Source organism: Diprion similis, chromosome 2 (assembly GCF_021155765.1).
Source record: "Diprion similis isolate iyDipSimi1 chromosome 2, iyDipSimi1.1, whole genome shotgun sequence".
In the NCBI taxonomy this organism is placed as follows: domain Eukaryota; kingdom Metazoa; phylum Arthropoda; class Insecta; order Hymenoptera; family Diprionidae; genus Diprion; species Diprion similis.
The window spans coordinates 21,494,944-21,508,198 of record NC_060106.1 but is presented as its reverse complement, the minus strand read 5'-3'; the positions used below and the strand labels follow the sequence as shown (position 1 = coordinate 21,508,198).

Here is a 13,255-nt window from a genome sequence, read left to right as displayed (position 1 = left end):
GGTTAGTATCCCTGATTATGTTACCAGAAACTGATTTCACCCGCGATTTGTTAATATTCTTCCAAGAAACTGCAACCAAAACTAAATTGCTGCGTACCCAAACAAGCTCTCTGCCTCTTGTCAATTTTAAGTATTGACGGTACATTTGCTTGAACGTGAAAATGTAAGCTTTTTAAAGAAATATTCTTTTAACAGTAGCGACAACGTCGATATACAATACATATAATATCCAACCATGCAAACTGGTGCCAGACACTCTCGCATGCCGCGAAAGGTACTTATGCATTTTTCACACTGAACGACCACTAAGCCATATTGCACATGCTGCCTGAAAAACAAATGAGCACGAATACAGAATGATAAAATTGAACCCACCAATTTTGTATTAGATGGAAAAGTTTATTTTCAATGAATTGCATTTGTTGGCGAATCATATTTTAAAAGTGTCAGTGGTTGAAACTGTAATAGTCGCAGCAGTATGCAGGTAGCGATTTGCCCGATAAGCTGAATAGAAAAGGAATAAACCTAATGCGGCAAAAGTCAAAAAGAAGTTTTAATAATTACATATGGTGTATACAAAAAAGTAACCATCTATTTTGATTCATACTTTCAGTCATCAACTGAAATATGCAATAGGAAAAATGATTGGTTAGTAAAATGATGTAACGAAGCATTATGTTTGCTGGTGAACAAAGCTTTAATGATAAAATTAACAATATATATTTAATTATTAGAAGTAAGTCATTAGTAAATGTTAAGAAATAAGCCCCTGTCAAGCTGTCTCAACTACTTTAGATTTGATAGGAAATCAGCACAGGTGTTATAATATCTCCAGACTAGTGAACAAGATACTTCTATTTTTGACGGGTTGGCATATTCATGAAAATGTTATGCAGTAGACAGCTTGTGCAGTTCACAATAAAAACATGTAGCGTTATAAGTCATTGCTATTAGATGAATAATCTCTGTTTAAACTATTTATGGTATAACAATATCGGTATATTAAATGGAACAAAAAAATAAAAATAATAATGAAAATTCCAGAGTAACGCCGTTGCAATTAGCTTTGTCTGGTTAATTATTTTATCATCCAGAGTAACGCCGTTGCAATTGGCTTCGTCTGGTTAATTATTTTATCACAATTATATATCATTGGTTTGGTTCAAAATATCAACATATAAAAGGCTATTGACATTAGCTGATTTCGAATCTGAAGTTAGTATTATGTAAATTGCTTCATATTTAATCGTAAGATAGTTATTGAGATTCTAATACTTCCAACTCCACTTGTTTTAGTCAACATTTCTTCTAGATTTCTCTTCAACAAATCTATTACTTTCCGGATATATCAACACATATGTATTGCTACAGGGAATTGTTTTTATAAAGAAGGAAGAAAATATTTCTAACATTTAATAATATCTCTGTATGTGGGAGTCTATTGACTTAAATATTTGCCATCACCGATCTTGACGGGCCCGTTATACTTTTGGTTTCTGCGCTTTGAGTTAATACCCGAATTATAATTTGAAATATCTAATTTAAAGGCATCAAGGCTCAGTTTCGATTTGCTCGACGTTAATTTTTCATTATATTCTATTATGTAAGGCAATTTGTGTCTGGACCTGACGTTAAAGTATTAAAGAAATTATCTGAGCTGATAAACTGTCACTGTCTCCCATCTACAGAATAGTATAAAGAACCCTAGAGCTTAGAAAATGACTTGGCTGATCAGGGGTGTTCGGGATGCTGTATGACAAGGTGATTCTGTGTAGGGCTCTCTTGAGGTGATTTGAAACTGGTGTGACGGCGTAGAAGACTTCCTATTCCTCGGGAGCCTCTCAATGTACCCCCTCCGCCTCCAGACCCTTCCGAAGATACAGATCCCGTCCTAAATCAGGGACACCCCGACATCGTATACACACAAGCACAAGCAAGGCGCGCGCGTTTCTAGATTCAACTATACCGTTAACACCAGAGTAATCGTCTCGTCTCACCATTTTAACTGATCGTACCATCAAATCTAACACCCGCTAGTGCCACATCCTCTGTGAAAGTAGCGGATAGCAAAAGTGAAAAGACACCACTAATGAAATTATGTTCCATAAATATTGTTACAAATACTTGAAGTTTATCAAATAGGGATTGTCTTGTCAGTATCAATTCGTTTACATAACTACTCTGGCATTAATAGTCCCGGTTACATGAAACAACAATGATTTTCACCCAAATACTGGACAATATTTTCTTCACAATTTCAAGCTCCTCCATTTGCGAGGTGACCCAAAAATAAGAATGTTTATGTTGTAGAAAAATGGATTTGTATGATAATCATTCGACCCTAAATCTATTCTGGGGAATGCGTCGATAGCGTATTATATCGATGCTTGACAGCGCTTATTACTATCGCTTACTCTTACATCGCTGTTGAATATTTGCCAGTATTAGCAGGTTAGCAGTTATTGTTCGAAAATTCAATATCGTACCTCCCCAGTTTCAGATATTCAATTTCATTCATACACTACAACAACTTAACCAATATTTGTATATAACTTGCCTTTTGAGGAACCAAAAATAACTGCAGCATGCATTTAGAGAAATATTTCAAGTAGTAAATAGAGTTAAATGAAAAGAAAAGTATTTATTTGATATTCAATGTTTCGCTATCTCAATAATTGAAAATCTACAGATACTAACCATCAAAATTTTCTATGTTATATACTGAAAGTTTTATTCGCCTATGAAGTAGCCAACGTGAAAATATAAAAAATTGTATAAAAATCATTACAAAGCGTAACGTAAAAGGAATTCAAGACTAGGTCATTTTTATAATTTTGAAAATAGTGGCACGACGCTATGCAATATGTGTATTGAAATATCAATTTTTATGTTTGTAATATCCACGGGATTACATGAAGGTTCAAGCACATCTAAACAATACGTACAATTATAAGACCCGAAATATGTGAAATTTAGTAGAGTAACCAAGCGCTCAACGGCATTTCCTACGAACTTTACAAGACTCGTATATTAATCTTTGAGAAATTATTAGATAAACTGCCAATTGGGATTGGTTTAGATCGCTAGGGACAAATAGATTGTTACTAAGTATTTACTGAAGTTTCAGTTTGTTAGGATCATTTGTACATTTCTCTAAAGTTTACTGTTGAAAATTCATTGCGAATTAATATATTCTACACAGGGATTGTTTCTTGTTTTTCTTTTTTCTATTTAACAAAATTCTGCAACAAATATTTGATTGAGCTTCGTTTACTGCGGGACATAAACAAGTTGATGGCAAACTCGATACAAATACTCAAAACTAATGAAGACACAATTTATACAACACACATCAGCCTGCCACTTACTGGTACTAATCCTAATTCCATGGATTAATCCTTCAAGTAATTATCACAAACTAAATTCATTATAAGAATCGTTCATTATATCAGGGCTTTGTTGGACAATAACGAACGTTGTTAGAACATAAATATGAATAAGTGATGTAGAACAGTATGAGAAAACAAGTTAATTACCACTTATTAGCAATTTCCTGCAAATAAGTAGTATATATCGACTTTGCGCATAACTCTATCTAGCTCCATATAAAATAATATGATTTAAAGAAAGCTTATAACATTTTTTATAATTACAGGCTCAAGCAATTACATATAATGAAATGAACACCGAGGCGTAAACAATTCAGTTCAATCTCAATAATGATACTTTTCGTAACAGATGCGATTGAAAAATCAAAAATCGACTTACAACTAAAGCATGAAATTACATCGAATATTGTCCGGTCCAACATAAGAATATTATCAAACAGTTTTTAGTCAAATGTTTCCGCGGTATACTATGTTTTGTATTTTCAGCTAAAGCGCTATGCAGCAATTCGACGTTCCCACTTAATTTCTACGTCAAGCGTTAAATCTTTACATGAATATACACAGTTTTGATCCGATATGAAAATTCAAAATGTACATGGATATAAACAATTACATACTATAGAAAAGGTACTTACTCTTTGGAGTTAGCCTCTAAACTGCGTCTGCGAAGCTCTTCGATGCTATGACCAGTCTGTTGCTCCCAAGTTAATTTTTCGGACTCAAATGCTCGTCTTTTCTCTTCAAGTTCGCGCACCTGCTGCTCTAACGAACGTCGCATTTGCTCGTGCCGTCGCTGTAGCTATTTTTTTCGGAAGAAAAATAAATTATTATCAAAGAATGTTATTCATTTCTAAATTCGTTTCATTCAGTTATTACAACTGAATAAAACGCGGCAGTTGAATCTTGGTCTTGATTGATTTATTTGTGATCAATTGAAACAGAGTTTTGAATAAATTGGTATTAAAAGCGAAAGGAATGAAATCTCAAAATAAAACTCACATCAGTCTCAGAATCCTTGAGCTTTTGTTTCTTTTCACGGACTTTCATCTCGAATACCTGTTCCATTTCAGTTTCCATTTTTTTCATCTTGTTGTCATGTTCTCGCTTTTCCTCCTCCATTTGAGCAAGAGGATTCCTACAAAACCGCAACATAGTCTGAAATAAGCTTCTTAGTTCACCGCATTGAGTCAATATTCAAAGAGGCCCACGGTACAGTCTTCTTTATGATAATTACCTACCCCTCAAAAATGTAAAAGTATCAAATGATGTGTGAAAAAGTAATATCAATTTTGAAAGGTTCTCATGGTGTGGTAATGATGTGAATACGGTGTGAATAATATATAATATAAATATTTTGCAGGTACATGAAAGAAAAAAAAAAGACAGAGGGAACAAAAACATACTAGAAAATATAAACATTATTCGAAAGAGATAAGGTGAAATTAATAATTACAAAGAACTGTGGTCAACCTGAATACAAACAAACAAGAACAATTGTTTCTTTGAATCGACAATTAATCGGTACCAATGAAAATTTTCGGGAATTAACATTACGGTATCATGTCAGTATACTAGTACGTAATTAGGGTTGTAAAGATACTAAGACTTGTGCACACAAAACCATATTACATAATTTTGAGCCTTAGTTAAGGACTTACCACACCGTCATGAAACTGTTCATCACTCCTTGTGGGCACAAACTGACCAATAAGAAACCATCATTAAAATTTAGTCAATGAAATCGTATAACAGAACAAAGAAACTATTTCAAACGAATTCACCTCCGATATTTTTAATCCTGAATCATTCGTTCAAACTACGGAATTACTTTCTACCATGTATATTTATAGTTAGAGTTTGCATGCACAAGCTTTTTTCTTCACCTCTTAGGAATAAAACTAGACAGAACAGGTATCGTTGTTGTGAATTCCAAAAATGAAGACGATTTATCTGCACATTTGTTATTTGGAACGGCTTTCGATGAATAGACCCACAATTCATGTATTTGAATGCGCCAGTATGACATTCAAATATTTCCACAGCATCAACGGCATATTTTAAAAACGATGATCACGATTCAAATGATGAAGGATTTTTAGACGATTTTTGTGATTACAGAAGACATGATTTTCCTCGAGCATTTCCAGGAGTGTTGGTGTTTATGGCGATAGTTCAGGATTATCCTCTGATTTCTAATGAACAAAATGAGACTTACTTGTTTGAAATCCTCGTCGGTTTGCCATCAACACCAAGACCAGCCAGGGTTCGACATCTAAAGTTTTCATAGTGAACATTATTTGTCACATCTTTGAGGTCCTGAAGATGCGTTCGAATCACCATATTTCGCAACGCTATGAAGTCACAGTGTTCAAGGTTCTCGACTGCAACGGATCGACAGAAAATCATGTAATTTATTTCAGTAATCCACAAAATATATAAGGAAAACATCAAAGAGCTGAATGTTTGTCTAAAAATGATATATGGATACACGAAAAAGTACCTTCGGCAACACCCCAGGGATACTTTCGTCCTCGAACCTTTTTACCATCTTGTTCAACGACAGTATTTGCTCCAACAACAGCAAACGGTACCCTATCCCTTAATACTTTGTGTAATTTACTTTCCTCCTCCTCCTCATCCTCTGGGAATTCGTAAATTTTAATTTTGTGCTGAGCGATCTCGTTCAATATCTGTGAAATCAAACATTAGCTAATTGCTTTGCCTGTGTGTTTATTTATTTTTATTTTTTCTTAAAGAGTTGCACGTGGAAATTTGTTTAAATGATCATAGTTGATTAATTAACTCACTTGTTTTTTGAAATGTGCGCATTCATCTGGTGTCATCGTATCTGCTTTCGCGATAACTGGAATAATGTTAACTTTGTCGTGTAAGCGTTGCATAAATTCTACATCCAACGGTTTTAATCCGTGACCGGATGGAGCCACAAAGTAGAGACAGCAGTGAACTCGACTATCTGCAATCTGTTTTCTTGTCACGCGAGATTCGGCGTTTAAAAATTCTTCGTACTTAGACTCGATGTACTCGATGACAGGTACCCAGCTGAAACAAAAGATTTATAGATAAATGTTATGTAATTTTCAGGGTTTCTTTTACGTTCTCCTTAAAAGTACATGAACCACGAAGAATACAAGGAGGGGTCGAATTCCAACTGAGCCAAAATTCATACTAACCAATTACTATTGTCGACGGCATCACCAAATCCTGGAGTATCCACTACGGTCAGAGTTAAGTTTACTCCGTTTTCCTTGAGAAGAACTTTGCTGGTTTCAACGGCGACAGTTTTTTTTACTCGAAGACTCGGACCAGGGTACTCGGAACTGTATATATCAGCCAAGAACATGGAGTTTATGAGAGTCGATTTCCCAAGACCAGATTCACCTGTTCATGAAGAAATTGAAAAAAATTATTGCACTACTTGTTTCCAGTCTAGCATGTATGCAATGTTATTAAATGAAATAAAAATGCTTAAAAAACCAAACACGTAGGTATGGGCTCAAGAAATGCAATTCTCACGACACGCTCTCAAGTTTTTAGCTTATTTGACCTTGAACGACAAACAGCAGCCGTGCATTTGATACCAGAGCAACTGCTTCAATTATTCTATTTATGGTGGAATGACTACTCGGTGCGTCTTGCACCTAAATATAACAGCGCTGAGCTGCATCTTATAATTACACTTGTACATTAATTTTCTTAATAACTTCAGTCTCATGCGTTAGTTGAAAAATACAGAGGACCAATTGAGAGCATACTTATACGACAAAACAACATTGGTCAACCAACTATGTAAATTAATCCATTTTCGTCGATTTCTGTATTACAACTGAGAAGTTGAATGGCATCTTTGTAGTTACTACCATGACTGCATTAATAGTCTGAAATTTCATCTTCGATACAGTAATAACATCTTTTGCGATAAGTGATTAAACTTTTGAGGGACCAAAAATTCGGAAAATATTGTTTTACAAGCAAACAATTGAGAGCCACTGATATATATATATATCAGAGTGGACTCAGAGATCCAGCTGGCCAGAGAGACGCACATGTTCAGCAGATGAAAGAACTTACGAGTGAGAATATCCTCGCATATAGTACATATTATTATAATATTCACGCGACAAATGGAATTCCACATTCCTTTATCACCATCAAAGTCGTTGTTGCAAACTTTCACATTTCAACATACTTCAAACACTTTCCGAAACCTATTGTACACAATTTCAATCATACAAGCGTTATTCATTAGCAAGACACGTTCGGAATGTCCATTCTACATATAGTACCAATGCAATGGTACATTACACATAACTTAAACGTCCGCTTCGATACCCGTAGAAAACTATGGAAAATTGGTGGTCAGTTCCAATCGTAGTCCAAGCTGACGATGTTAATTTCAAAACTACATTATTAATAACCCTGGAATCGTTGTAATCTTACCGACAACCATAAGCGTGAAGTCGAATCCCTTTTTCACGGCTTTCCGGTACACTTGGTTTGGAAGATTGGCGAATCCTACGTAGCCGTCGAGTTCCTTGGGTTTAGTCGTCGGCGCGGACCTCGAGTCCTTGGTGTCGGTCGACCTGTTATTAGCCGACTCGCGTTTGTTGCTGTCCTCGGAGTCATTCTGGTTCAGAGTGACGCTAGTCTGCGGCAGCCGAGCTTTCGTAGGTGCTGAAGGAGGCGCTACGCTTGGAGGTACGCTCGACGTCAACGTCGTTCCGGTAGCCGCGGCGGTCGGAGGTTGAGGCGGCGGGACCGACGGAGAAGACGGGAGACTGCCGCTGTCCGCTTTGAAGAACAGCTCGCGCTTCGTCTGGATCTGAAGCAGGAAAGACGAGAACTTTTTAATTACAATGATAAAGGTCGCAACGCAAAAATGAAATATGAACCACAAGGACTGTGGAATTGAGATGTTGTTTGGGATTATATATGTTCGGTTTTCAATACTGTAGTAAATTATCTACGAATTAAAGCATTATATGCCTTCGAGGAAGACATCGTTTCGTTGTCTGAAATAAATTAGAGAGAGTTTTGGAGGGTTATAGGTATAGGTACCATAATATTTCCGAAATCCATTGTTAATGCCACTTCGTACAAAGCGGTACGGATTTTTTTTCAATTCACCGAAGTATCTTTTTAAGTAATTTTTCACTTCACTCTCAGCAACAACACCGTATATATGCATATACTACTTGACAATCACTTCAATCGGTATAAGTAATTTCGAAGTCACTAAAGCTTCCATAAAAAATGCCACCACAGCACACAATTGCAAGCATAAAACTGTAAATCGATAGCATGAACTATAATCTAATTAGCCTAATTAATAATAATCGAGTAACCATGTCATTCGCCTAATTGGTATTGCCAGCACGGCGTAACTCGGCTCAAGCACACTTCAGTTGAAAGGTAGAAAATATTCTTTTATAGAGTCGCGACACAATGGTAGGAAAAACAAGAATCAGGATCCGAAACGCGGTTAGGGTCAAACGTTGTTCGAGTTGGCTGCACGGAATGCTCCGTACAAAAACAACGGTTCGTCTCTTCAAACCTTTTAAAACGCGCAAACGGTTGACCTCGAATTTTCTGCTTTTTATTATGCTGTACTACTTCACCACCGGAGCAAAGAATAGTCGTTTGATTGATTGTAGATTGTCGAATACCAAAAGGAACGTGTAATCAGGATTTTCACGATTTCAAAATTTTGCACCTTAAATTCTTGTTCGCGGATATTTCAAACGCTTCAAAATCAGTTTGCGATCAATTCGGAATCCATCTTTAACACCTTTGATATTCAGCACGAATGCTTTCGCTACAATGATTCGTCCGAAAATTGAAACGCCACGATCTCATTGTCTTTGGAACCATTCATAAAAATCGCGTTCAAGTTCTTCCCGTCGGTTAGTCCCTTTTAATAACATCTTTGTTCACTTTCAACCTTCGAACTGTATCCACTGAAGCGTCAAATTCTCTATCGGCGAAGAACAATTAGCCACTTTTTCTATCTGATCGCACAATTTCTTTTTTTTTTTTAAGACTATTGTCGTACCTTTTTTTCTTTTGTGGATGGATTCTTTCAACAGTCACAATTTTCTTTTAAAAATCACTACAACGCCGTCTCGGTTCCAATTCTCTTTTCAATATTTCTTCCAATTCTCCCACATTTACAATCTAACCTTTCAGTTCTGCGACGACGAGAGTATAGTGAGAAATAGAAAAACCGAGCAAACAAGAAGGGCGGAAAACTTCCGAGAATTTCACTCCGATTGCGAGTCTCTTTCAAAGTGAGGAGGTACCACGAAATGATAACTTCCACTTCGCTGTATGTTCAATATGTACATACATCGTATTCCAAAGTCGAGGAACCGGTCCATCGAAGCTTGTATGAAAAAAGGGTCGCAGTTAAAGGGAGAGAGTTACTCGAATGGTTCTCCGCCCTCTACGCGCATATCCATATCATATATATGGTATAAGAAAGATCCATAGCCGGTCCCATAATAAGTCCGGAGAAGTTATACCGGGTAACTCTGTGCGAAGACCCAAGCTTGCATATTCATCTCGATGATTGGAGTTCCTCACTTTATATACTAACGTGAGTGTACCAATTATTGGACAAATTTAGACCCAATTATTGAACCTTCTTTCCCCCAAAATTATAAATCGTGAATTTCTCGATGACTAAATCCAATTGCTAGAAGTTTAGACACTACGAATTGATATTTTCTTAATTTTAGAACCAAGGATCAAACAGATACAACCGAAAAAGTTAAATAATTGGGACAAGGTCGATATAATAACTGGAACAATCATCTTACGGCAACTTGTGTGCATTTGCAAAAAATCACCCGGTATACAAGCAGAGCTGCATCCAAGAGTAGTCAGTCAACTGCTGCAGCTATTATGGCTCCGGTTGGGTACATACTACACCACGTGGTTATGTGACTCTGTTCACGTATAGAGTACATATATATTCTCCTTCGTGTGTCACCGCTTTTATTTCTTACTCTGTAACGAATAGTGCAACACCAGATTGCAGTACGTAGCTATAGATATATACAAGTAAATACTACGTATTTACAACGATATATATTATCTGCCCACGTTATTTCGTCGCTCTTCTATCCCAGAGTGTAAATTACATCGTTGATAATATGTGTTAAATAAGTTTAATAAACAGTTAGTTTAGTTTTAAAGATGCATTTATATATAATATACTAAATGAATAATTACGTATAATGATAATTTGGAAATGATGAGTGATAATTTAGATATTTGACCGGTTAAAATCTTTTAGATCACACGTGTTACATATAATGTACATACACAATGAATGCACGTTATAGTGTATGATATTTGTGTAAATGTTATATTATCCTACAGTATCAAATTTCCTCTGCAATCTCGGTTTAAAAAAATTTATACGCTACACTACATAAAAAAAAAAAAAAAAAAAAAAAGAAAACTGCGTACATCAGTTTTTATTTTTTTTTTTTTCTACTTCGCCTTCGTCCACCGTGAAACTCGTATAAGGCTTAAACTAATCATAATCAAAGTTCTATAAATTGAACGTTGCGAATAAGAAAAAAAGATAGTTCCCTTGAGACACTCTGTTTCCTCAGAATAACTCCTATTATGGCATTTGTTCTGCATGCGCGCGCGCGCCTGCACGTGAGTTTGCACAAGACGTATTAACAAGACAGTCTATAATAATGATGATAAAAATAATAACAACAACATTAACTATAATAATAATAAAGAAGCGTGTGATTTGCCATGCAATTTTCCATATCAATTTGTCACTGTACTGTTTACAGTATGTGTCACACATCGGCAGTTCTCCTTTTCTATACACAGCATGCTAAACAAAGTTACACTATATTCTCGATTAATATCCATATAACCAGGTTTACGACGGCTACGTTTAGTAGATTGCACATAGGTAGACACATATATAATATCTAAATATTGTATACACAACTACAATTGTAAGGATAATCTTAATCGTCAGAGAACAAGAACACAAACCGACTGAGTTCTAAAGCAGACCGCGTCGAACGATTGCAATAACAATAACATTTATAGTAATAACAATGATTAGAGTGGACGATCTTTGTGTTATATGATATATACATATATATTGTATATATATACTGTACAGGCACGACTATCTTGTTTTCCGATAGCAGGATTCTTTGAGATAAACTGCACGTTTGCAAGTACAAACGAGAATTCAGCAAAAGTAGGTATATATTTCATAGAAAAAAAAGAAAGAATATCGAATCTATGTATATGTAAGAGAGTTAAATAATTTCTATACTCATATAAGTTGTATAGGTATAGGTATTAAGCCATGCATAATTGATGACCAATTGGATATCTCTACATGTATGGATATCGTTTCATCGATCATTCACGATATCATGTGTTATACCTACTATATACAGGTGTATACAATTTCCGGAAGTCATGAGACACCTTTGTGATTCAGGCAACAAGACAATTTCATCCGCAAGCGACTGTACTACGGTATACTGTGTAAGGAAAGCCACTAATTAAAGCTTTGAATCATATTGGTAAATATTCTCACCACCTGTTTTATATCAATTTTTTGTATATTTAGAGAACTTTTCAACATATATCTTTGCGGTTTTTTACTATTTCTGATACAAAACTAACAGGTTTTCAATACTTGAGAGTAATTATTACTGTTAGAAACAAATTGATTGAAAAAAAAACCGTGAAAATTGAATATATAATTCATTTCGGAGAAGAAATGGCGGGTCCAATATGGCCGACGAAAATTTGAAATTCGATCAAATCCGGAGAAAAAACTCTGTCCGTGAGTTATTGAAGTTACTGATTACAAATCTGAAATCAAATCTTGAAAATTGAGTACGGCGAATCCAATCAGCGACCCTGAGAACCCCTGCATAGACTTTTTAAACCGTATTCGTTCAAATTTGAAATTTTCGTCCACCATATTGGATCCGCCATTTTAAATTTTTTATATCTGATTTCAGATTCGTAATCAGCGACTTCAAAAACCATCGAATACCATCTTGTAATAAAATTCGACTCAGTAAAATAATGTGTGACTCAAAGGGTTAACCTGCGATAATTATAGACTAAAACTAATCGTAAGTCTTTAATGTGTGTGTGTAGATGTGTAAAATATCGCCATCGACGTTCTGTCGAGTTCCGTTTTACGGATTCCTCTTTCTCTGTTAATTTTTCCGCTTGCTCGTGATATGACTTCCCTCGAATATCTGTGCGCCTGCATTGACACTGGATCTCCTGTGTTCCTCGATAGTCGATGGATTATACCGACGGTGGTCGTCGTGGCGGTAGTTTGCGCTCATGCGATTCGTTCCGAGAAGTCCCTTATTGTGTAGTATAGAATAAGTCGAGACCCCGAGATCTGCGCACGCGAGAGTATTGACCTAGACGCCGCCACCAAGGCGTCCTCCTCCTCGTCGTCGTCGTCGTCGTCGTCGTCGTCGTCTCCGTCCTCTTGGCTCTTCGTTCCCTCCTTGTATATATCATTTCCCTCATGTCGAGAAGTAAGACAGCAACTTTAATGACTAACCACCGTCGTCGAGCGTCGGAGAATGGGTGCAGCATTTTCGAATGCAAGAAAGAAAGAAAGAAAGAAGGAAGAAAGAAAAATCGACTCCCATTTTAAAACCATGAAAAAATCCTGTCTAAATAATTACCCAAAGTATAACAATCGATAATATATATTTTAATATAAATTGATAATGAAAATGTAAAGTAATCGCATGTTTTACATCCCCGCAAGAATTACACCATGCATTATGAGGTGGACTTTTATTAGACCCTCACGT

At 36.0% G+C, this 13,255-nt stretch overlaps 1 protein-coding gene across 8 annotated transcripts in view; it reads right to left on the bottom strand.

Moving 5' to 3' along the window:
- The window catches only part of LOC124414593 (septin-7), a 35,096-nt gene that overhangs the window by 2,413 nt on the left and 19,428 nt on the right, over positions 1–13,255 (bottom strand). For 4 of the 8 annotated variants that reach the window (XM_046895631.1, XM_046895623.1, XM_046895615.1 and 1 more), the window contains 10 exons: positions 7,848–8,229; positions 6,581–6,788; positions 6,197–6,449; positions 5,890–6,079; positions 5,605–5,770; positions 5,048–5,089; positions 4,389–4,524; positions 4,025–4,188; positions 2,558–2,578; positions 1,240–1,891 (listed from right to left, as the gene is read on the bottom strand). In XM_046895631.1, the coding sequence (XP_046751587.1) occupies positions 1,732–1,891; positions 2,558–2,578; positions 4,025–4,188; positions 4,389–4,524; positions 5,048–5,089; positions 5,605–5,770; positions 5,890–6,079; positions 6,197–6,449; positions 6,581–6,788; positions 7,848–8,229 (1,722 nt within the window). In that variant the 3' untranslated portion in view covers positions 1,240–1,731. Of the gene's footprint in view, positions 1–1,239; positions 1,892–2,557; positions 2,579–4,024; positions 4,189–4,388; positions 4,525–5,047; positions 5,090–5,604; positions 5,771–5,889; positions 6,080–6,196; positions 6,450–6,580; positions 6,789–7,847; positions 8,230–13,255 lie in introns of those variants that run through there. The other 4 variants (XM_046895581.1, XM_046895589.1, XM_046895599.1 and 1 more) reach the window with 4 other exon arrangements.